At 32.8% G+C, this 26,724-nt stretch overlaps 1 protein-coding gene across 15 annotated transcripts in view; it reads left to right on the forward strand.

Annotated features, from left to right (window-relative positions):
* Window positions 1-26,724, forward strand: part of GPHN (gephyrin) — a 621,678-nt gene that overhangs the window by 295,263 nt on the left and 299,691 nt on the right. For 9 of the 15 annotated variants that reach the window (XM_078448108.2, XM_078448105.2, XM_078448106.2 and 6 more), the window contains 2 exons: window positions 4,103-4,195; window positions 17,062-17,100. In XM_078448108.2, the coding sequence (XP_078304234.1) occupies window positions 4,103-4,195; window positions 17,062-17,100 (132 nt within the window). The remainder of the gene's footprint in view (window positions 1-4,102; window positions 4,196-17,061; window positions 17,101-26,724) is intronic. The other 6 variants (XM_078448107.2, XM_078448115.2, XM_078448113.2 and 3 more) reach the window with 1 other exon arrangement.

The raw sequence follows: 26,724 nt of genomic DNA on the forward strand, positions 1-26,724 counted from the left end.
ACATTCTCTAAAATAACTTTATAAGCAGTACACACAGTATTTGAATAATATAGTATTTGATGTTTAAATGAATAGAATTAAACTGAAATTGGTTTAAAGATTAAGCTGTCAGTCCACTTGAGTAAAAGCGAAGCCCTGTTTCTCAGGAGGAAAATTATAAAATTAGCCTGAAAAGGCATTCTGGGTTGACACTTTTGGTGGTGTGAGAATAACAAAGAGTAACTTGAAATGCAACAAAATCCTGATTTGGGGATCTTCTCTAGATAGGAAGTGTTCTAAGGATTATATAAACATGACATGTACATTTTAAGAATATATGTTATAAATACATATAATGTTTATATAAATGCAAATATAAAATAAGAATGTATGAAAAATAATGCATGGATACTCCTTGGATGAAAACACCTATTTACCTTGTGTCTACAATCCCCAGATATCCCAGGAACCCTTATACTTCTCATTTAAGTAATCACTTGCTAAGTGTGTTACTCTAGTAAATGATAACTATTGTTTGAGTTTGTTTTTTGAAGGTTTTGGTGAAAGCTTCAACTACATTAACAAATATTTGGGAAATAGGTTGATATTGTCTTAATGGAAAAAAATAGGTTTGGGGGAAGGTTTTAAAGAAATCTATTTTTAGAATGCTAATTTTAAAGTGATTTGGAGTAGATTCTCAAAGCCAGAAAGGACCAGAGAGGGAGATTTCTAGTTCAGATAACATAATTGAAGATGAGATAACAGACAAGGAATGGGAGAATCTGCCTAGAAAAATAATTGAGAAGTTAAGCTAATTTAGTAGACAATTTTGGGGAAGAGACATGAAAGAAGATCTTAGGAAAATTTTCCTAAAATATAAAAGCATGCTTAAGTTAAGATACTTAGATAACTTAAAACTGCTTGCATTATGTTATTTTGTTAATGGAAATGGTATTTCTGTCATTTATGAAAACTAATAACTGCACACTTAAAAACTAGGAAACAATATCCCTATCCATTTAAAAATGTTCCCTTAGAAAAGTTTTAGTGGATTTTTGAACACATTTGTTAAATATATTTTAATTTTTTTTGATGTTTATTTAATTTTGAGAGAAGACAGAACTCAAGTGGGGGAGGGGCAGAGAGAGAGGGTGAGGCGCAGAATCTGAAGCAGTCTCCATGCTCTGAGCTGTCAGCACAGAGCCCAATGTGAGGCTCAAACTCAAGATCTGTGAGATCATGACCTGAGCTGAAGTCAGACGCTTAACCAACTGAGCCACACAGTCGCCCCAAAACAAAAGCTATTTTAAATATTATGTCATCTTTAAATATCTTTTTGTGTGGCATGCTGGATATTTTTTAGCATAACATTCAGAATTTGCTTTACGGATACAGATATATGATCAGAATTTTGGAGATCACTTTTATAGAGGAGGAGGCATGTAAACAAGTAAATTTCAGTAAAATATGAAGAGTGCTATCCCAAAGGGATGCCTGGTAATACAAGGAATAAATTGCCTGGAGGAGTCAGTGGAGACTACTGACATGTCCTAAAGCTGTGTCTCATTAAGTATAGATAGGAATTTCTTAGGTGGTTATATCAGATTCTTTAATAAACCAAAGAAAATATAACATTTCTCAAATGGTTTTATATTGGTGAGGTCTACTTAATTCAGTGATTCATGTTTCCATCAATAAATGTAGAGAAAAGAAAAAATATCTATTGTAATAGATGAGTATGAGACTCTAGGTAGATGTCCGAATGGTGGCTCTATTACTGTCCCATTTTTCTCTTTTGGGGGTTCTCTAGTCTTGGGCAAGAGAAAAATATTGCTTAAAATCTCTATAATGATGGTTTTCATTCTGGTCACGGTAAAGAAAATGTTATATATTCATAAATACCTGTAATATCTGTAAAACAGTTTTCTTAAGATGATCATACCTCTTTCATAGCACTAACCATGATATGTTGATGTGCCATATTAATTTGTTCATACCTCTGAGATCTTTGACATCAAGGCCATTTGTCTTACATTTTTTTTCATTCTCACATTTTCCTGGCCCATACTAGGCATTGGTATGTTTCTTAAACTGAATGATTAAAATTGAGTCTTCGTGGCAATTTATTTAAACCTAATTCACATCAGGTTTACTTTCAAAGCTGTTTTGAAGATTCTTGTAAAGGATGTGTAGACTTATGACTAATAAAATACAATAAAATATAAATTGAAAACAGCAGGAGGATGCAAAGATGCTAACTAGGAAAGTAATTTTATATGTACTGTATTGTTCCATTGAAACCACCACAAGACTTTGTGTCTTACAACAATGATTTATTATTTCTCACAAATCTGTGGGTTTGCTGGGCTTAGCTGAGTGTATCTTTTTCTGGTCTTACTTGGGGGTCATTCATGTGGCTGAAATAATTTGTCAACTCAACTGAGGCTCACTTAGGTGTCTCACTCAGATGGCCTCACTCGGGTGTCTGGGCCCTTGGTGCTTTCTATTCTGCTAAGCTTTCTCTCTACATGTTTTCTCTTCATTCCATTATTTAGACTGGACTTCCTTTCATGGTAAGAGAAGTTTACCAAAAGAGTGAAGGTAGAGGATTTGAGGCCTTTTGAGACCTAACCTTCAGAACTCATATACCATAATTTCTGCCCTGATCAGAGGTACAAGTCTGGCCCAGATGCAGAATTGGTGAAAATAGACTCTACCTCTTGACAGGAGGATTTATAAAGAATATGTGGTTATATTTAACCTACCACAGTATAGAATATGCATAGTTGTTGAGTATAAAATTTATTTCTGAGCTGGCTGAAAATTGAGGAAAAAATGAGACATTAAGGTTCTGGCTATCTAAATAAAGAACAAATACCAGAAAGTTCAATTTGTAAAATTCTTTTATTTTTTAATAATACATACAGATTTTAAAGAATTTGAAAATTCAAAAGAAAATAAAAAGGAATTAAAATGTACTTCACATCTATCCAGAAATAACCATTATTAAAGTTGTAAAACATTTCATCTATCAATGCCTATGTTATAGATAGAAGAATGGATAGATGTTTAACTGAAAGTGAAAGAAACAGCTATGCAAAACCAGGATAGTACTCTCAAGCTAATACAGAGGCATTTTATTTCGTTTAAATAGAAAAAAAAGTGAATGTCAGAGCATAAGAGATACTACATGCTAAACAGAGATCTTTCTCTAACGTTTAAAAATAAGGAAAATTATTAATAAGTTACAGTCCTATTTTTTACCCTTTTTTAATTTTTTTTAACTTTTTTAATGTTTATTTTGAGAGAGAGACAGAGAGTGAGCAGGGGAGGGACAGAGAAGGGGGGGAGACACAGAATCCAAAGTAGGCTCCAGGCTCTGAGCTGCCAGCACAGAGCCCAACGCAGGGCTTGAACCCACAAACTGTCAGATTGTGACCTGGGCCCAAAGTTGGACGCTTAACCGACTGAGCCACCCAGGCACCCCTACTCTCTTCTTAAACCTTAGACACAGTTGGTTGAACCACTGCTCAGAAAGATCAGGATATTAGCACTATTATATTACCTATCCTCTTCATACCTCCAAGTGTCTGGTTATTATATAGTTATAAAAACAAAATCTTGATCGAACAATATCCAACCTTCACACCAAACTTATTTCACAAACCATTGCAGATATGTGGAAAGAAAGATAAAAGTTATTCCAGACTATCAGATCTGGACAGACTTAAACAGAGAAAAATGGAAAAATCAAAAAACCAGAGTCCATTTATAATGTTTATTGGAATGCTCTGTTTTTCCCTCTGAGATTTTATCAAATATCCAACATTAGGCTTTTTTATAAGCTCTTAATTTCTGATATTTCCTGTGTTTCATTTTTTCTTCATTTATTTTAAAAATTTGATGCTTCCTTTATTTTTATACTGCATAAAATAAATACAGAAATAGCAATGTGTTTTGATCAATAGTAAATATGTTCCATGAACTGTGCTTCAGAATTTCGTGTTGATTGCTGAGCTAAATGTGTGTTTCTTCACTGGTATATAAAGTATTTGAATATGTGGATGTTTTGAGTGGGCAGGTAAGTTCTTCTGCATGTGACAATACTATTGTTTTCTTTCAGGAAACCCTGATAGATTGGTGTGATGAAAAGGAACTTAATTTGATATTAACAACTGGAGGAACAGGGTTTGCACCACGAGATGTCACTCCAGAGGTGAGATAGTCTGTACCTTTCTTTTTTCAAGGAGTAGGCTATTCATTTTATTTTTCATCTTTTTTTACTATGTTTTATATTACTTTTATAATGTTGCTAGGCAGAACAGAAGACTTGTGGTTCTAAGAATGTAAAAACTGTTCTGTGGAAGCATTGTTATATAAAAAATGTTTTTTGACTACTTTTCTTTGGACTTATACTAGACATGATATAAAATGAGGAAGATTGAACTGGTCCAGAAAGTAATTTTGCATTTGTTCAGTGGACTGTGATATAAGCTGAACTTCAGACATATTGCCAAAGGAGGTGATAGCAGAACTCTGATTCTTAGCATGGCATCTGGTCTAATGTGTTTTATTAATGTAATTCAAAATGTATCTGATATCTCTGTTCTTCAGATACCCTTGTCATTGGTCTCAAAGCACAGGAAATTGTGATAGAATACATATACCAAATTTATAGTACTTTTGAAGAGAAAGGGTTCCATATTCCATAATTTTAATATGAATTTAAATGCAGAATTTAATAAGCCAAAGCAGAATTAATATCTAGGCTTTATGCCACAAGAATCACCTTACACCTTTGCATAAGTAGAAAAATTAAGGGAGAAAATGAAGAGTAGGCAGTGCTCAGTGATACAGGAGAAAGAGTCTTTTTTCTTTTTAAGGAAGCCATAAACCTCAGAGTCATATGCAAACTTATATCACCACTTGTGATATTGTTTTCTTTACCTCCCAAAAAAATGTTTGCTGACTGAATTTCAACTTAATATTAAGTACGTCCTTCTATTTTCAAACCAGAACACAATTTTATCTACTGTTTACTTAACAGCAAGATACTTTTACTCTGCATCTATTAAATATTTACTGTCCTTCTTACTCTACTGTAGTGGTTTTCAAACTTTAGCCTGCACCACAGTCAAGCTGAGGATTTATCAAAACAGATTATTGGACCCACCCACAGAGTTTCTGATTTAGTAAATCTGCAGTGGGTCCCAAGAATTTGTATTTCTAACAAGGTGATGCAGATGTTGCTGGTCTACAGACCATACTTTCAGACTTTGAAAACCACTGTTCTAGGATATGAAAATGGACATTTTTTTAAACAAAGTGTAAAATATTTACTGTTCTATGTAAAAATCATGACAGAATTTTTTGGATATTATTCTAATTTTAGACTTATAAATATAAAATGGTTTGCTTTTAAAGCAATCAGAATAGAGTTATATTGGGAAGTTGTTAATTTCAAGTGCTCAGAAAAGAAATCATTCTTACATAATTAGTTTAGCTTCTGAATCTTATGGGGAAATGGTCCTTTGGCCAATTTTTACATTTCTTTTAAACTGTGAGACCAACTTAAAAAGTACAATTGAAGGGAAACAGTCTCCTATAGAGGTGTGTCTGTGTTTTGTTTGTAAGAAAATTGCATACATATGTGAAGACCTTGATTTTTGGAGTTTGTTGTGTTAAGTATTTGAAGTAAATGGCCTTGGGTTTATATGTCCCTGTTTTTTGTGTGATGGTTTGAGATTTTCATACTATTTATTTTTATTACAGAAAAAACAGAAAAAAGTTACTATAGAATTTATATCAGATAACAACATTGTTTTTAATTGGGAGGGAATGCTTTGCACACAAAGTTAAGTATTTTGTTTTCTGTGGAGTGTCAAGTTAATACCAAAATGCTAGGTTGAAAATGTAAACCTTTGAATTTTGGCTCTGCTACTAACAGGGTGACCATAGACTAATTACTGAACTACTCTGTGCCTCAGTTTCCTATAAAGTGAGGTAAACGAAAGTACCTACCTACTGGGAGATGTGAGGATCCAGTGAGAACTATTTCTGGCATTTTAGTAAGTGCTGTATATGCAAGGATTAACTTATAAGGGTTAATTTTTTAATTATTATTATTAGTTGCTACCTAAACACTAAGTGGACAAATTTGGTAGTATTTTTTTGTATGTAACTACCAAAAGGACGAAAACAGTGTTATGGTAGATTTAAAGTGTATCGATGAAATCTTTATAATCTTGTTAAATTATTTTTTGAATTTTGATATAGTAAGCTTCATATTTTATCTTTCTCATCTTCATGTGAAATAGAGGTTTAAAATTCTACCATTTTAATATCTGTCTATCCCATCCATTTTTTTTAGTGCCATTAATTGACAAGAGTCTCTTTCCCTGACCTTGTATGTCTCATTATATCTGAAATTAAGAAACCTTTATCCCTAAATGAAGTCTTTTTTTTTTAACATTTATTTATTTTTGAGACAGAGAGAGAGAGCATGAACAGGGGAGGGTCAGAGAAAGAGGGAGACACAGAATCTGAAACAGGCTCCAGGCTCTGAGCTGTCAGCACAGAGCCCGACGCAAGGCTCGAACCCAGGGACCGCGAGATCATGACCTGAGCCGAAGTCGGACGCTTAACCGACTGAGCCACCCAGGCGCCCCTTAAATGAAGTCTTTTAGTTAACTGAAAATCTTAGAGATGTTTTTTAAATATATTTTTAATATTTATTTATTTTGAGAGAGAGAGAGAGAGAGCGCGCATGTGCACACACATGCATGCGTGACCAGGAGAGGCGCTGAGAGAGAGGGAGAGAGACTCATAGCTGACAGCTGTCAGCACAGAACCCACATCAGGTCTCAATCTCACAAACCGTCAGACCATGACCTGAGCTAAAATCAAGAGTCAGTTTCTTAACGAAGTGAGTCATCCAGGTGCCCCTTAGAGGTGCTCTTAAATTCTTATATGTGCCTATAACAACTACCTGTGTAGAACTGTATTAGGGTGGTTTTTTTTTAATGAGTTAAAAATATACATAAATAAGTCTTTTTAATATCTTTTTTTTGAGAGTAGGTAACTTAGCTGATTGTAAATATCTTGATTCTTAATAGGTTCACTTTACTACATATCTTTTTTACATATACGTATGGTATGATTATCTACAGCAAAGTCCTTAGAACTGTTATGCCTTTGAAAAATAAACAAACATGAAAGCAATGTAAGGCCAACCAGAAATAATTCTACTGATTTCCCATTTTCTCTACACACTTTAATACTTGCCATTCTTCTGATATCTAAAATACAACACAGGGATATCTTCTAGGAATCCATAAATATAATTTGAGTTCTGTCATAATACAGTTATTTGTCTTTAACATGTCTTAGATAGTTGTGCCTGAAAAATGAAGTAACTATTTCTAGACTACATTTAACTATGTACAGTTTACAGTTGCAAAACTTTTTAAATAGTGAGAAGTTATAGAAAACACAAATATTAATTATTAAGGTAAAATAATAAAACTTCTCTATTAAGGTACTAATGTTTTATAGTCGGTAATTGACAATTGGCTTAATCTACAAACACAAAGGACAAGTGTTTGTGGAATATGTGTGTTAGGGAAAAAACTGGATTCCTCCAAAACTGGATAAATGAAATAAAGCAATCTAAACTTAGTGTCAGTGGGTATGAACCCAAGAGAACATGAAGTTTATAGACTTGGGTTTCTTTCCAAGTATATTAAAAGAAAAGTGGAATAGCAAGTTCAGTAAAGTATATCCTGTTTCCTTTGTTCATATATAGAAATAAGAATTGATTTTCCTAAATTATGAGATTGTTTCTATTTTTAGGCCCTGTGGCTTAGAATATGATTCATCTGATATTTACATGCCGGCTGACCTGCTCCCTGCCTCTAATAAATATGAGATACTATCAAAGCTTATATATAATAGCGTAATAATCTACTCCCTTCAACTTTTTAGACTTTTATTTTGATATGAAAATCTTCATTTTTTAAGAATAATTTTTATTTTCTCTGATCTGACAAAGGTTGGATAATCTGTTGGCATTGGTGAATGCTAGTAATTATAAAATTCCATAGAACTTAAGAATTCAGGGTTGCCTGGGTGACTCAGTCAGTTAAAGCGTCAACCCTTGGTTTTGGCTCAGGTCATGATCTCACGGTTTGTGAGTTTCAGCCCCACATTAGACTCTGCGCTGGTAGCATGGAACCTGCTTGGGATTCTCTCCCTCACCCCCTCCCTCTCACTCTCCTTCTCTCTCTGCCACTTCCCCACTTGTGAGCATGAGTACATGCTCTTCCCCCACTCACTAAATAAATAAACATTTTTTAAAAGAACATAAGAATTCATTGCTGTGTAAAGTATTATCTCATCATGTCCCATTATCAGTTGAAAACAACTTATGTCCAAAATAGAAATTGTTATTTATTTTTATTTTTTTTATTATTATTTTTTTGAAATTGTTATTTAAAGAATCTTATTATTCGTAAAAAGTATAATTAAGGACATATTACTGAGGTCAAGCCCTTTTTTACACATAAATTCTAGAAGAGAATAAAAGATCGAGAAGCACTAAAAAATGTGTATGTATAATTAACAAGCAATTTTTGATGACATGTTATGGTAAATTAGAAAATGTTAAATTATTTAATATAATTTAAGTATATATAAATATATATATTTAAACAGAAGCCCAGCATACATCTTAGTTCTCATTCATTCATCACTTTTTATTTTTAATCCTTAATATGTATGCATTGCCATACTTGCTGGGTGCTGGAGTTAAAAAATGAATAAGGCATGGTCCTTATTCTTAAGAATTCTAAATATGTTACAGGAGTCAGCAAATGAGGCATATAGGCCAAATCCAGCCTGCCTTTTTGTTTTGGTTTGATTTGGTTTGGTTTTTGTATGTGGCTTGTAAGCTAAGAATGGATTTTGTATTTTTAAATGGCTGAAAAAATCAAAAGGAGAATAGTATTTTGTGGCACATGAAAATTATTTGAAGTTTAAGTTTCAGTGTCCTTTATAAATGAAGTTTTTTTGGAACACAGCTACGCTCATTCCTTTGTGTATTGCTTGTGGCTACAGCAACAGAGTTAAAATTTGCAACCAAAACCTTATAGCCTGCAAAGCCTGAAATATTTACCATCTGACCTTTTGCAGAAAAAGTTTGTTGACCCCTGGTCTATTGGATGACAATGTCTTCTTTACTCACATATTTTAGGAACTTTGTTAAAAATTGATTTTTATCTTTTTCTCTTTAGTAATCTGAAATGATACTGGGTTTCATTTCTTAAATGTTTAATTTTAGAAGGAGCAAAGAAAAATGCTTTTCTGCCATAATGAAGTATATTGCCACATTGTCTCAATATACAGTATAACATAAGTAAAAGATCCCTTATTCTAAAAGTATATAAAATTTTGAACTTCTAAACTGATCAAAGTAATGGATTTATTATACATTAAATAAAATCTCACTCTTAAAAATTTTTCGAACTGTTGTTCTTAGCAGTACCTTCTAACAAGTGTCCTGATATAATTGGGCATGATGAAATAATCAAGCAAAAGGAGAAATAGCAAAAATTTCAGGAAACTGTAAATTTTGATATAAGGGATATTCATTTAAAAGGATTCTTATGGTTCATTATGGAATTGAAGAAGCATCTGACAAAATGACCAATGCTGAAGGGAACAGAATACTGAAAATTTGGTACAAAGGATGTTTTTCTAGGAAAAGGTTATGAATTCTAGAAGGCATATTCTGTTTATAGTCTATAGTATTTATATTTTTTTGGAACAAATTACTATCTAATCCTTTCTACAAATATTTTCCATTTAAGTTATTGGAAATTTTTTCACAAAAATCTCAAATCAAAGAAAATTTTTTTTATTTTATAAAATTTGTTTTATAATCAATTTGTCAGAATTCATGTATTTCATCATTTTAGGTGTGAGTGTATTGTAAGCCAGGTATCATTTTATGCAGTCATTAGCCATTTTTCTTTCTTGATTATAATGCTTCAAAAATAACAATACTCTGTAAGTAAAATGAAGGAGACATCCTTGACCTGAGTTACTGACTATATACATTAATGATTCTCAATTTGTGACTTGTGAAAATCAGTGAGAACTGACATTTAACAGCTTCACCTAAAACTTAACATCAGACATTTTGACAGAAAAATTCCTGTATTATACCAAAAAATATCATATCTAATAATTTCTGTTTTCGAAAGAAAATTTAATCACTAACACAGGTTGATTAAATTATATCGTTTTCAAGTATATATGATACTCTTCAGGAAACATGGATTCTTTCCCTGGAAAAATATCATATACTGATATTCTAAAACTCTATGAATATTAGGGTTTATTTTGTAGTGCTATGATTGTTTTTTACTAAAATAAAATACCTGTCGTATGTGCTAAAGCTAAATATAACTGTATTGAACTAGGATTTTTTTGAACTAAAATTGTTCTGTATCAATAGGGTAACTGAACAATATGAAATTGATAAAGCAGAATATCAGAAACCCTTGCACTTGAAACATTTCAAACTAGATTGAATAAAATATATCACTCTTCTGTGGTCAGATATGGCTGTAATTTATGCCATTTTAATCTCTTCCTTTAATTTTTATGAAATAGCCCAGGACATAAGAAATATGTTTCCATGTCTTTGTCTTAACATGTTAGGATACACTAACACCATAGAGTCAGATAGACCTGAATTTAAATCCCAACTCTACCACTGTGAAATTAAGGCAAATTAACATGTTCAAACTTCACTTTTTTCATTTACTAAATTAGCTAATGCCTACCTCTCAAGGTTGTTGTTTCTAGTGGTTGAGATAATAAAGGTAGCCAATAATAATAACTAACATTTATATATAGCACTTACTATGTGTTAGCAGCTGTTTTAAGCATATGTTAATTAATTTAGTCTTCAAAATAACCATACGAGGTATGTGGTTTACATCTATTTTATAGGTGGAGAAACTGAGACACAGATCAATTAATTGACTTGTCCAGGGTTATCCAAACTAGTGACAATAATGCATGTAAAATGATCTAGTATAAAACCTGGCACCTTTGTAGATGTTTGGTAAATGTTTATTTTATTTCTTACCTTTTTCTTCCTCATTTAATTAATATTATCTATTACTTCCAATTAGATTTGACACCCCCAAATATTTCTCCTACTAACCCTTGTACCTCAGGTATCTATTGTTAGCTACTAACATATCTCATGGATAGTCTAAAAAATAAAGATATCAGTCAACATTTCCCCACTACTACTTTCAGGCATGAGACAAAGGAATAAGATTAAGAATTTTTATAGTGTAAATGATATGAGGAATGTGGAGTATTAGTGCAGTTGCGTTAAGTACCTCTTTATATCCTACCTGAACCTGTTTATTTTGTTTAGGTCCCTAATTCCTCTGTAGTTTAAACTTCTTGGAATTTGGCTTGGAAAAGCTGAGATATATGAGATTCAGGGTAGCTTTTTCATAATAGCTCACTTTATTCTGGGGTTTATAATTATTTTGCAGTATCCATTAAAAAGCAGTATATGTCTCAGAGCATAGGCACATTTAGGAGCTACCAGTTTGCTAAAAATTAAAGCGTTTATAGTTTTTCTTAGTTTAACAAGTATTATTTTAACAAGTAATAGTTTAACAAGTATTTATCAAGCACCTTGAGCTTCACTGAGTGAGTGCTAATGTACATGTACTCCCCAAATAGTCACCTGACAAATCAAGACACTATAAATCTAGTATCAGAAATGTTCAGCCAGAAGATTTCTTTAAAGAGGACGATTAAGAGAAAGCTAATTAATCAGTAAAAATTTTGTACAAGTAGAATTTAAGCTAAAATTGAAGGAGAGAAATAGGATTCAGATTAGGAAAGAAGAGGACATTACTAATGGGAGTAAAGAAGAAAGGGAAATGTGCGATCAAACTACAGAGAAAGATAAAATTAAGAAAATCTTCCTGGCTAGAGAAGAGGATTCATTTTACATAGAAGGATGGATAAACTAGACTTATGTTATTTTAATCTCTTTCTTAGAACATCTAGAGTAGCACCATCTGTAGAGATTAAAAACAGCAACTGTCCTTATGCCAAGATTCCTTAGAAGCCAGAATTCATAAGTCTACTATGAAGCAGTACACACAGTAAAATCATGACATCAAGGCTCTCTAAAAGTAGACCCTTTTGAGATGTCATTTATTCAAATACAGATCAACACATTCCTCAGTAGGACTAACTTCATTCTTTTTGAAGATTTTTGTTAATGTTTTTGTTTAGTTGTAAGTCCTAATTTAATTCACAGACCTAGTGACTATACGCACCATTATTTATAGATAAAATTGAAACTGCTGTGAAGCACCAAGTTCCAGTTTTTTTATTTATTGTTTGGAAACCATTTCAGTCAATGTTTACCTTACAATCAACACAATCAAGGGATATTTTCTTATCATGGATTTCATCAGTAATTTGTCTCAAGTTAGCTTAGTGTTTTATATAAAACTACAAACTATATAAAAAATAGGTAAATCATGGTATCTCAGAGTTTGAGGAGAATTCAAAGGCCATTGTGTTCAAAGTCCTAGTACCCTTTCCATCATTCCCAACCTTTGTCTGAACATCTCAATCACTACTTCTTCCATCTGGGAGTTTGTTGGTTTTGCAATTCTAATTGTTTGAAAGTCCAAACATGTCACACTGAAACCTGGCACCTTATAATTTCCTAATCAATGTTTCCAATTCTTTTCTGCAATGTACTAAAGAAGGTAAATTCCTTTTTACATGATAATTCTAATATTTGAAGGTAAATGTTACATTTTCCTCTTAAGTCCACATTCTTTTGTAGATTTTCTTTGCATTCATTTGTTTCCATTAGATACAAACTTTCCCAAGACATTCAACCTCTATTTCACTTAGACATTATAAGGAAAAACTCCTTGGTATAATTGTACTAGGGGAAAGGTAAAGGTACAAAATTCAATCATTTAGATAAGGTAATTAAGGCAATAAGTGACATTGAATTTAAAGCTATTATGTTGAAAGTCTCCTAGTCCACATAAAATCAATACAGAGGGAAAAACACATTGCTCCTCAAGGTCAGAATTTTAGAATTTTGAGCATAAAACAAAAACAAAAATTTCATATATGAAGAACCCATATATAAAATGCTGTCTTCATTCCCTTGAGTATATTTCTTAATTGCATGCCTACTCTGTATCAGAATATGTACCCAGCTTTTGGGGGCCCTTATGAAGCAGAGAGATGCTATCAATAAAACATACAAATAAATACAAATATATTTATTAAGGAAAATTCTGTATCTAATTAGAGCTCTTACTAGAAAAGCAGTGTTGCCCACATAACCATTTGTGAGGCAGCATAACATAGTAGTTAAGAGCACAGACTACTTGAGTTTGAATCCTAGATCTACCTTTTACTAGTATATGACCTTATACAACTTACTTACTTTCCTATAGAAAGAATAAAACTACTTCCTTATAGGATAGTTATATTATGTGAATTAACATAAGTAAAACACGAAAAAATATTTATTTGCTACATAAATATTTGCTGTTATCACCTACAATATAAAGAGCTGTAGCTTAAAAATAAGTAGATGATGGTTGATTAAATATTGAAAGAATTTTTCTCCAGGGAAAAAAATTAAGCAAGACAGGACGTAAAATATACACTGATGTAACTGTGGGAAAGGAAAGAAATAGAGATGACATGCTAAATGTTGATTTTTACCTTGAATTTATCAGAGTAATAAAATCTTGAAATCATCTTTCTAACTTACCATTACAAGGCTACTGTCATAAAATGGCAGATGCTGGCATACCAGAATACTTTAGTTTTACAAAATATATACTAAGACCATGACAAAAAAAAATCATTCAATATTTTACAAATATAAAATGCCCAAAGCATATTTATCTAGAGATATAGTTACAGGAAACAAGTTTTTAGGATATCCCTTTCTTCATTGTCTGGTCAAGAATATAGATTCATCTCTCTGTGTTAGACCTCCATTTAGACTTAATGTTGCTTTTCACGCAAAATGTAATAAAATGACAACAAATGAATTTACACCTGTGAAGTCCTCTGAGCTTCTTGGAAACATACCATTGACATACCAACATATTGCCTACCATAAAAAGAAACTGTTAGGGAGTCAGAAAGTGGACTCAGATAACAAATAAACTATTTGGAATGACTCTAATAATTTTACCAGTATTGTTTTCTTGTATTAGAACTTGGAAAGAACATGGCTGCTATTAAAGAGTAGAGGACAAACGCCCAGTGGAAGGAGTAATCATTTCAGATAAGCATTAATGATTGACACATAAGTGAGAATTTAGGGGAAGAATCCAAATTCCTTTAAAAAATGCTGAGAAGAAAGAAGCAGTAACGCTATTGAAAGTTTGGGTTTTGAAAATGAACTGTTGTCAGTTTCACAAAGATAACAATCCAAAAGAAGCAGTTGATTGTGCAGCAACGACCAACTGATATAAGAGGACATAAATTATACTTCTTTATGAAGATTAAAGGTAGCATAGTAGTGGTGGATGTCATTGGTATAATTTAAGTGTTTCCCCCTCACCTTTTTCACCCCTTTCCGTAAGTTTGGTTGCAGCATATACTATAATATACTTGCATGTCATAATCCTTAGGGTGAAACTTTATGTAAGGAAAGATGAGTCAGGTGATTAGGAGGTGATTTTGAATAGAGTTTTGCAAATTTTTAAAATACTTTTCGACAAAATGTAGACATTTGAACCAATGAGAAAATAACTATTAGTTTTGAATATTGTATAAATCCAATGGAGTCTTATTATAATGTGTTTCTCGCTTGTAATGATTTAAGACTACAGTTATTTAGGAGACCCCATTATAACGAGGTCAGTTCAGTATGACCCCCATTGATGAGGTTCAAAAGAGATTCACATCATGACAATTTCCCACTATAGTTAATCAGGGTATGTTAAACAGGGTATTAGTTAATTATGTGATACTTTGATATGAGCTCTATTTGTGGGCCCTATTTACTTTCTTGTTCCCTTCCTTTTCGCCATTTTTAAGTCTTACTTATACTATGCTCTATCCCTTAAGATGAGGCTGCTTTATTGTGGGATAGATAGATGAATGACTATTAATAGTCATTAATGTTATTTAATAACATTTAGAAGAATGAGAAGGTTACTTTTATATATGTGAAAGCAAATCCTAGTATAAATGTGTCTTCCCTCCTAGGTGTATCTTGGGCAACAGCAGCAACAGTATTTAACAACAAATGCTCTAGTTTAGTGTTGCTCAAAATTTAGTTATTACTCTTTGCCTTCTAAGTATAAAATACCTTTGGACAGGGGTCAGCAAATGTATTCTTTAGAGGTCCAGACAATAAATACTTTAGGCTTTGTGGGTTCTTTGTTCTCTGTCATAACTACTCAACTCTGCCAGCCCTGTAGCACAAAAGCCATCATAAGACAGTATAAATGAATGCACCTCATTGTGCCCCAGTAAAAATTTATTTATGGATACTGAAATTGGATTTCATATAATTTTCTCATGTCATGATATAAATATTATTATTCTAATTTTTTTTCAATTATTTAAAAATTCAAAGATGACTCTTAGACTGCAGGCAATGCAAAAAACAGGCAGCTAGCAGGATTTGTCCCATTGGCTATGATTTGCCAACCCCTAAAGTGTGCTAGAATCTCCTCTGTTAATCAAAGGTTCATAGTATCTGAGCTTTCAGAAGAATGCTCTGAGAATTTAAGACAGAGAACAGAGACGCCCCACAAGAAATTAACACTTTGTAGATTCAATTATATCTTGAGTGTCTGCTGTATATGTGCCAGACATTGTTCAAGATGCTGGGGATACAGCAGTAAACAAGGAAGTCATAAGTTTCTGCCTTTACGAAATTTACATTTTAGTGGGTGACACAAATATAAGTAAACAAGTAAGATGTGTAATATTAGAGATGATATTAAGTACTGTGGATAAAAATAAACCAAGAAAGGTGAATAGGTAGCACAGCACAGGCAGGAAAGAGAGCTGTAATTTTAAAAAGGCCGTCAAGGAAGGCCTTATTGGTAAGGTGACATTTGAGCAAAGACATAAATGAGCAGAGACACTACATGATTGGACTTATATTTTAATAGGGAAATAATTTAGGAGACTATTGAAATAATCCAGGTGAAAAATGATAGTGACTTAGACCAATAATAGAGGTGAAGGTAGTGAGAAATACATTACTGATATATTTTGAAGATAGAGATAACAGATAAAATAAGAGAAAGAGAGAAGTCAAGTATAATATCCAAGATTTTGACTTGGGCATTTGGAAAGATGGAGTTGCCATTTACTGAAATGGAGAAGGCTGTGGGAAGGGTAGATTTGATGAGGAACGTCAGTTTTAATTTGGTCATGGAAATGAACTATCCAAGTGGAGATGTTAAGTTGGCAGAGAAGTCTAGACTGGAGATACTATTTTTTTAAAGTCATCAGCATCTTGAGGGACTTAAAATCTGTGACAGTTGATGAGATCACCAATGTATTTACTGGTATTACTATTTATTTACTGGTATTACTGCCCTTGATTTTTTTCCTCATCCACTTTCAAAGAGGTAGGTAGTTTCTAGTAACCTATCCCCTCTTCCTATTCACAACTAGCAGGGATCCCATTGAATCAGAAAGTTGACCTACACAGAAAGTATCGTTAGTTGGCCATCCTCAAATTTTGCCATGGTATAAACATGGGAGTGAGTTTTCCCAAGTACCTCCTTGCTGGAAACTGTTTGCACTGGAGGTAAGTGTGAAAGGGGAGGTTGTGGGAAATGATGGGGTGAGGGCTTCCTAAACCTTTCCCAAACCTCAGAAATTGCTTGATTTTGAGGAATGGAGAAGGTTCAGGCTGGTTCTTATTTCCCTGAACCAGTTCATACAGCCCTAAATTTGACCTGCTTTCCTCAAACTGGGAGTCAGAAATCCCTTTTCTCTTCTGTTTTTCTGCTGCAGAAATTCCCAACATTCCCATTTTGTGGGCTCCAGAAAGGGGTAAGCGAAGACTTCAATCCCAGCCAATCATTTCCAGATTAATAATTTTTAGTGTTTTGGTTTTTTTTTTTTATCATCATAAAGAATGCTTGGACCCATTTTTCCCATCCATTTAATTTCCTTGTGGATTGTTATGTATCTATGTTCTAGGATCATTCTGTATCCCTGGGCAATAGAGTTCAGATTCATCTGCTATTTCCATTTGTGTGCTGTTCTCTTGTGGATTCTCATATGCAGTTTATTGATGAGTGTTTCCTAGATGGAAGAAACCCAATTCAGGAGACTGGCTTTACTCTCAATTTCATCTTTTCCTGAATGGTGTTTTTGTTCCCTGCTGAGAGCTTTTCCTACCCTACACAACTGCTTCTGATGATCTGTCATTGCTTCTCTGCTGTTCTGTCTTATTGCTTTGACTGCCTTTGATTTTCGCCTCTACTTTTTGCCCCACTTTTATGCATCTGCTGAATGATTTGCATTCTTCACTTAATGGTACTTTGTCTATCAGGAAATGGCCTGATACTGCCATATCCATCTGCTATTTTAGCATTTTAGACTACCCAGCATTGTCTATCTGCTCTCCTACCATTCTCCGATATCATGGCCTTCCAAGTGCTACGCTATCTGCCTGCTTGATCTTGTCCTGCCCAATTTATGCCTGTGATATTATAAGTAGGTTCAGATTGTTTAGCACTTCTGCTAACTATCTCCACTTGTCTTGTGCCACTAAGTTGGACTGCTGACTGAGGTTGCTTGACTACTGTCTCCTTTACCTATTTGCTGCCATGGCTGCTTCACTAATTAACTAAAGACATTGCATTCATCTCCTATGTAATCAGACTTGCAACTTGCTGATCGGCTCATATTACTTCCTTTATACTTTTCTGCATCTGGTAAATCACTGGCGTTGTTCCTCTGTTGTCTTGTAACCCTGATCAGATTTTATTTCCAAAAAAAGTGTTGCCTACGTATTGTCCAAACATATCTTAGAAATAGGAAAATGCTTCACTATTTAACAGTCCAATCCAGTTTACTCCTAAACTGACTTTTAAACTCACTATCACCATCCTTTCTGCCTTTTTATACAACTCCACATTCTTTCCCTTATTTAACAATAGATTTTTTTTCAAATAATTTATCATCTTTGCCTCAGTTGACTTTGATATCATATATTGTATACTTTTGTTTCTTGTATATAGGATCTTTCAGTGATTTTCCATATATTAAATTTATTTCATAATTTATTTTCCATGATTTTTCTGGGGCTTCATGAGGATGAGTTACTCCTATTAATTTTTCCTTTTTAGTAAGATACAAGAATTTTTTGAAACTTAAAAGTGTCATCTCTAAAAATAATAAATTTAGTTATGATTCTTTGTAGTTAAAGTAGCTTTCCACTGCTCCATTTTTTCCTCTGAGAATATCATTTTTCAGCCACCCCATAATTTATGTAATATCACTTCTTTAGAGATTCTTTTGATGTATTTATCTTTCCCTCCTTTTAAACTATATTTTCTTGTGTGTGGGTAAACTTTAAATTGAATTTCCCCATTATTTGCTAAGTACTTGGCATCTAAGAAGAACTTGAAATACAAAATTATCTGCACTGTGAAGCTTGATGTCTTATTTACTCATATTTAAATGAAAAACAAGACCAAACAAGAAGTGGAGAAGAATTTTGGTGAAATTTGCAAACAATTCAAGAGTCTGAGGAGATTAGAAGTGGGGTGTATATGTATGTATGCAAGTGTGTGTGTGTGTGTGTGTGTGTGTACACACGCGCATGTGGTGTGTATGTAGATTTTAAGTGTTCTTTATATGTATCCACAACATCATTGTGCTTGAAGTGTGAAATATTCTGAGTCTCCATATTAAATTTTATTTCATTTTTATGAAAAAGAAATGGAAAGGAAAAGGCAAAAGCTAAAAAGAGAGTGATAAATTTAGAGAATATAGAAAAAGGGTATGGACACTTGTTTTTTTCTTTTACTTTAACAATAGAGATAAAACTAGTATCAAGAAAAAGGCTGCTGTAAGAAAGTCAAGAAAATCATTTCAATAGCTTTTTATTTTTTTTATTTTAGCAAAATACGCATCACATGACATTTACTGTTTTTACCATTTTTAAGTGTACAGTTCAGTGGCATTAATACATTTTGTATAGCCATTACCACTATCTGTTTCCAGAATTTTTCATCATCCAAAACAGAAACTCTCTATACCCATTAAACAGTAACTCCCCATTCCTTACTCCCCCTGTTTTAATATCTGTCTCTGAATTTGTCTATTCTAGGTGCCTCATATAAGTAGAATCATACTATTTTTGTCCTTCTGTGTTTGACTTATTTCACTAAACATCGTATTTTCAAGGTTCATCCATATACCCATTCATTCCTTTTTAAGACTAATAATATCCCATTTATGTATATACTGCAATGTGTTTATCCATTCATCTGTTGACAGACAACACTTGAGTTGTTTCTTGGCTATTATGCATATTACTGCTATGAACATTGGTGTGCAATGTCTGTTTTTCTTTCCATTCTTTGGGTATTTACCTAGAGGTGAACTCCCTAGCTTTTAATATTCTTGTCTAAGAGGAAATTAAAGACCTCAGGGGAACTATATAAGTAACATGAAAGATGGATAAGTCCAAGATACTGCATTAGGAGCAAAAAATTATAAACTTTTAGAAGGACACAGAATGCCAAGTGAGATTTAGAAGACCTTACGTTCTAAGAATGAAAGGGAGAATGAAATTGGACAGATATTGGATGTTTGAAGGACAAAAAAAATCATTCTGAACAATGTTGAAAAAAAAAAATAAACCATCTTGGGGCACCTGGGTGGCTCAGTCAGTTAAGCCAACACTTCTGCTCAGGTCATGATCTCGCAGTTAGTGGGTTCAAGCCCTGCTTCAGGCTCTGTGCTGACTGGAGCCTGGAGAGCCTGCTTCCAATTCTGTGTCTCCTCTCTCTGCCCCTCCCCCACTCTCACCCTTTCTCTGTCTCTTTCAAAAATAAACATCAAAAAAAATATACCAATTTTAGGACAGATGATGGCATGTCTTTGAAATGGAATAATGCAGACTTGTAAAGAAGTAGGTATTTAAATGAAGATAACTGGATTTGAGATGAGAGAGCTAGGTTAAGTTTAGAGGAACCAGCAATAGGATTAGGAATTCATTTTGAATTCAGTGGTACTCAGTTCTGGACACACAGTTTTCTCCCTATAGAGATTTTACTAAAAAGATTGCTAGGCCCAACCCCACCAAAGATTCTGACTCATTAGGCTGGAGATAATGGTTTAGGCATTATGTATATGCATGTGTGTGTGTTTAATCCACTGGTAAAACACAGTGTGAGTTAAATTGAACTCTGTACCATAGTGTCCTAGACCTTACAGGAGTTACAAAAGTTGGGAAGAATTGGTCCTTGTCTTCAAGGAGTTTAAAACTGGAGTAGTTTAGTAAGCAAAAAAATTGATTTTGGAAGGAAGACTTTCAATCCATTATGTGATAATGTTTTCACTTTGTTAACTCAACAATTTTTTGGTGATTTTACATACTTTGTCTTGCTTTTCTCAACCAGGGTTTCTCATCTAAACTATCAAACACAGAAAATGATTTGTGTGACTTCTCAATCCTCCCAAGGGTGGTACATGAATTAGTTCTATTCTATAAGCATAGGAGAAAAGTTAATTCATTACTTCCAATAATTCTCTCAGAACCTATTTTAAACAGGCTTGTTCTATGCTATGTAGTCTGTTAGAAGTACATAACACAAAGATAAGGCCCAAGAGAGGGAAAGAGACATTTAACAAAACAATGAATTTCTAACATCATTTCAAAATTTTGTTATTTTCTTCTAGTTCTTCAGGGAAAACGTTCAAAATCAGAGTAATTGTATATAAGGAAATTCTAAGCATCTGTGATTCAGGAATAAGAGTATGTTCTATAATTAACGCCTCATCACAACTGGAAGACTCTGGTAATAGTTTAAATGCCAATAAGAATCTCTTTAATTAAAAACCTGAAGCATTCAGTGGCAGATTAGTGATTCATTGGTAAATGTTAATAAACAGCATTATCTAAACCCAATGTTACTAATTTTGTAGTGGAAGAATAGAAAGTGGTTAGAGAAAAATTGATAACTAATGTTCAGGAGGTTGTTCTTGAATGTTATTGCAAGCACAATGAGGTGTTCTCCAGCTGTATATCAATATTGAAAATGTTTGGGAATTTAATTTATACTCACTGTCAACTAAACCTTACTTGAATTCCTGGTGTCAGAATTTCAGTCCTATTCATTAGTTTTTATTATGAATTTGGTTAATTAGCCATTTGAATTAGGAATTTATTTGTTCTCCCTATATTGATGGGTGCCTTCATACTTGAGAGCAGTAAGCTTCATTCCTACTGCTCACTAATTCACAATGATTGCTTTAAAGGAATCTCTTTAAAGTGCTATGCCTACTTATGTCCTACTAAAGTTGTTTATCTTACCAGCATAGCTGAGGGAGGGTCAAAGTTCTCATGTCAGTAGAGAAGCACTAAAATAGAAATTACATCCAGAATTAACTTGTTTTCTAAAAAAAAAATGAATAATTTTAAAAGATTTTGCTTTACTTGTGTTTATTCTGGAAAACATTTTTTTGTGAAAAATAAAGATTATGCAGAAATTTTAAGGTATAAGATCTGAGATAAAGGAAAATATAAGAGTAACATTTTATTAAACTTATTTTATTAGTAATAAATATACTTCTTCTTTTGATCTCTGAAATCCTGTTTTTATTTTGAGAAAAGCTAAACTGAAAGTTGTATAATGTGTTTCTTTTTTATGAAAGTTAACTTGGAAAGACAGTGTTGCTAACACACTCTTATCCTATAGGACTCAAGTCTTTTGTACATTGAATAACAAAATCCTCTAAATTTCCTTGCAATCAGGAGATTCTTTGTAGGCAACCACGCCTAATAAACAAGTTGTCATTCTTTCCTTTTCACTCCTGAAGAACAGTGGAAGATATTCAGGACCTTACAAGGAAGTTGTAACTTCCTGATACAAACATTTTGTGGAGGTAGTTTTACTCCTTCAGTTTTGAATATAGACAATAACAATAGCAGGCACTAATAACTAGTCTCTACATCCCCTCATCTCTTTTTCTCCTTTTTGCTCTCTGTCCATCAGATATTTCAGTGTTGCTGGAAAAAATTAACCCAGTACACCTGTGGTACAAGAGGTCCTATGGAGTGAGAGATATCATTGAGGGAAAGTTAATTGCCTCAGCTCTGGAAGCTATTGGATGCAAAGATCCTTTGTGTATGTTTAATAGTATTTAATTTCATGAATATCAAAATCAATACTTGAAAAGTTCACTGGTTAGATATTTGGATATTTACAAAATACAAACCACTCCCAAACATTTTGTATTTGTCTCTGAATACTTTTTAGATTTCTTGTAATATTTAGTTTTTATGAAGAAATAGAGTTTATATTCTATTCATATCAGCAGCATAAAAACATCTCAGGTGTTCAAGAATCAGTTTTTCTTTGGTTTGTTCCTAGCTATATTATAGGAGTAAATGTGTATTTACTTTGCAGTTAGAAGTAATAATCCCATTATAGACATCTTAAACAAATATTCTGAAAGTATCTTTTGTAAGTTAAATTTATATTTTCTCATTCTCAACTTAATGCCTTCTGATCAAAATTAAGATCATTCTTGTGAGGAGATAGAGGCAAAAAGCCTTTTCAGATATCTTGCTTCTCATTATGGTTAGTTACTAAAAACTAAAACCCAAGACCATCTGCAGAAAGCTCTTATGTTATTAACAAGAAAATCTGTCTTCAAATGTTCATACTTCACAGCGTCAGAATATTAGGAACACAGTATTTTGCATGTAATAGGTGTTCAGTAAGAGCATAAAATGATGACTTTTTATTGTGACACAGTAATAAAGATGAGATTGTAAAGTATTATAGATGAGATTAAAGATGAGAAGAGTATATGGTCATTTAGGGGAAGGAAAAGGTAAGGATTTTTAAATACTTATCTTGTATTTAAGTATTACTTAAATACAAGTACAAATTAAGTAATACTTATATTAATAGCCTTAAAAGAAACAACACCTATCTTTTTCTGAGTATAGATTTCTGATTATATGGGTTTTTTTTTCTAAAAAAAGAATTTGGGAAATATAGGAAAGCAAAATGAAGTAAATGAAAATCACCAATAATTGATACATAATTATTATCTGGGACTAATTCATTAGTTTTCGTATTGAGAACCCATCATAGATACAGGTTTATATCTTGGGTTTCTAGTTGTTATCTTAGCTACTAAAATTTACCGTGTACTTACTACGTTCCAAGCATTGTGATAAGCACTTTATGTAATGTCTTATTTAATACTAACAGCAAACCTACAGAATAAGTACTACTTTAGAGGTGAAAAAATTAGTTTTAGAAAGGTTAAATCATGAAATAACCCACATCACAGAGCTAGTAGAAGGTGATAGAATTAGAATTTCATCTAGATAGTCTTGACACCATAGCCCTTGCTTTTTAACCACTCTTTTTTTATATAAATTAAGCTTTTTTTCCATTTAACAACTGTTTTACAAAAAAAAAATGAGATTTGCCAATCACTACAGAGTATAAGCAAGCTATAATTAATTTCATTTCCTTGTTATTAACCATTTAGGCTCTTTTTATTTCATATCATAGACATTCTCTTTATAAATAAATTGTCAAAAACATCTCTGATTATAACTTTAGAAATATTTCCTTCAAATAGAATAACTGATTCAGAATTAATTCTCATAATACATAACTGCCAAACTGACCTCAGGAATATATGTATAAATTTATATATTCATACTACCAGTTTTTGGAATTAAACATTCATTATTTCTAATCTTAACGGCTTGATGGATGAAAATTATTTGGCTTTATTGGCATATTGTAGACTAACAATGAATTAAACAATTTTCTTGTATTTGTCTAGTTTTTTCTTCTTTTGTAAATTGCCTGTTTTTGTTTTCTTTGGCTCAGTAGCCAATTCTTGAAAGTTGATTCTAATTACAAAGAGATGTTTAAGAAATTGGTTGTCAGGAAATAATTTTGGCATAATGAGATTTATATTTTAACTATATCATTTTGACTATATCATAAATCTAAACCAGTTTAGGGGCTCCTGAGTGGCTTTGTCGGTTTAGCATCTAACTCTTGATTTCGGCTCAGGTCATGATCCCAGGGTTGTGGGATCAAGCCCCGCATCAGGCCCCACAATGAGCATGGAGCACGCTTAAGATTATTTCTCTCTTTCTATCTCTCTCTCTCCCTGCCCCCCCCCCATCCCTCTCTCTCCCTCTCTCCCTTTGCTCTTCTCTGCCCCTAGTGCTCTCTCTCTCTCTAAAATAAAAACTATATATACATAAAAATCAGTTTATTTTCTCTTTTCTCAAGCTCCATTAACATAATAGTACTCATTTATTTCATTACTTACCCTCTACAGCAGAGGTCAAGTTCAAAAAATATCCTGAATCAAAGGCATGCAGTTAATAAAGTACGAATGCATTATTTTCTATCAAGCTAGTTATGTGCATAATGAGGTTTTTTTTCTTCCATAGCTGATGCACAGTGGTTTATTTTATAACTATTCTTTTCTTACGGGATGCCAATGTTAAATATTGTGTGGATAGAAAATTATTGAAACAATATTCCAGAATTAATGATCCATTCATAGATCTAAATCTTAACAAAATAATTTATCATTAGGACATTGAATATACATAGCTACTTTAGCAGTCATGTTTTTTAAATACCAAATATACAATCCTATTTATACATTTTTTTTTTTTTTTTGCTCGGCAAACTCATTTTTCTACATACGAATTCCAAAAGAAACAATACTCTTGCATGCAATTAATGTGAATTACCATTTGATTATCTAGACATTTAAAGCATTTATAGACTTTTTCAGATAGGTAGAGCTTAATTCTCTCCATTGCTCAAAAGAGCCTTTTCTTTTTTTAGTTGCCCCTCACATGCAAATCATTTCATGCCCAAAGCTTTTTGGTAAGTGAATCGTTTAACACTTGGCTTGAGTTTTTCCACAGAAACATTTATTTATGTAAGTGTTTCTCAACCTGGGGATTTTTTGGTGCCTGAGGAACATTTGGCAATGCCTGGTGACATTTTTGGTTGTTATAACTGAAAGGATGCTACTGACATTAGGTGAATAGAGGTCAGGGATGCTGCTAAATATCCTACCTATGCCCTGAACAGCCCTTACAACAAAAAATTTTCTGTCCTGAATTGTAATAGTGCAGAAATTGAGAAATCCTCATTTAATAATAATATTGAGTATTCACTGACTGCCAGGCACTGTGCTTGGGGTTGGGGACACATGTATAGAAAATTATGATCTTAGCACTGAGGGAAGTTACTAGTTAGGTTGAGGATGGTTAGGACAGGGAAAGAATTGGGTAAATAAACTATAACATGATCATCAGTATAGTAATGGTGTGTTTGTGATATATTAGGAGCAGGATAAAGTTCACCTGAGGGACTTAGGGAAATTTTCAAAGAAATAATATTGGAACTGTTGTTTTTATTGTTCTTATTGTTTGTCTCTTCACTTAAATTTCCAAAAAGCACACAAAAAGTATAGCTAACAGCTTAATGAATTTTTAAGAAATGAACATACCTGTCTGACCAGCATCCAGATCAAGAAACCGGATTATCAGTATCCCAGATTGACCCCCCTTTTGTGTCCCTTTCAGTAACAGCCCAACCCTCAAGAGTAATTACAGTTTTGACTTTTAACATCATTATTTTTGTTTTTTAGTAAACTTTATGCAAATGAAATCTTATACTGTGTTATCATTTGTGTCTGTATTCTTTTGCTCAACATTATGTTTATAAACTTGATACATGTAGTTGTTTGTTCATTATCACTACATACAGTAATTGTTTTTATGACTATGCCAATATATATTAAACAACCGTAAAGACACAATTGCTGAGATCTTAAGTCTGCCAGTAGATCAGTCTGACTGCAGAAAGGGATGTGAAGGGGAAGTGGCAAGAGAGAGCCTGGGGAGGTAGGTAAGGCCAAATGATGGACGCTGTCTGTGTCTTATAAAAGGCATTTGGGTTTTTTTCTAGTAGAAAATAAAGATTGTTTTGAAAGATGTTAAACAGCAATGAATGTAGTGAGATTTACATTTTAAAAAGACCGCTTTTGGTAGAATAGAGAATGAGTTAAATGGGCATAAACTTAGCTATAACATTAATCAGGAGGTTATTAAAATATTCAAAGAAAAGATGCTGAGTAGCTAAATGAAGACAAGGGTAGATAGGGATAGATTACTTTCTGAGGATAAAATTAATAGCACTTTTTGACTAACTGGGTATGGAATTTGCAAAGGATAGTTTCCTGAGCCAACTTCCAAAATCCTATGTGTGTTACTGAGATATAAAATATGTACAGTGAAGAAAAATGACAGAATTCAATGTCAGCAATTAAAATTGAATTCAAAATAACATCCAAGTTTATCTATAGTATTCAAACTTGTAGAAAAACATTATTAGTTGAAAATGAATACATTGACAAAATCTTCAT

Source organism: Panthera onca, chromosome B3 (assembly GCF_046562875.1).
Source record: "Panthera onca isolate mPanOnc1 chromosome B3, mPanOnc1 haplotype 2, whole genome shotgun sequence".
Classification (NCBI taxonomy): domain Eukaryota; kingdom Metazoa; phylum Chordata; class Mammalia; order Carnivora; family Felidae; genus Panthera; species Panthera onca.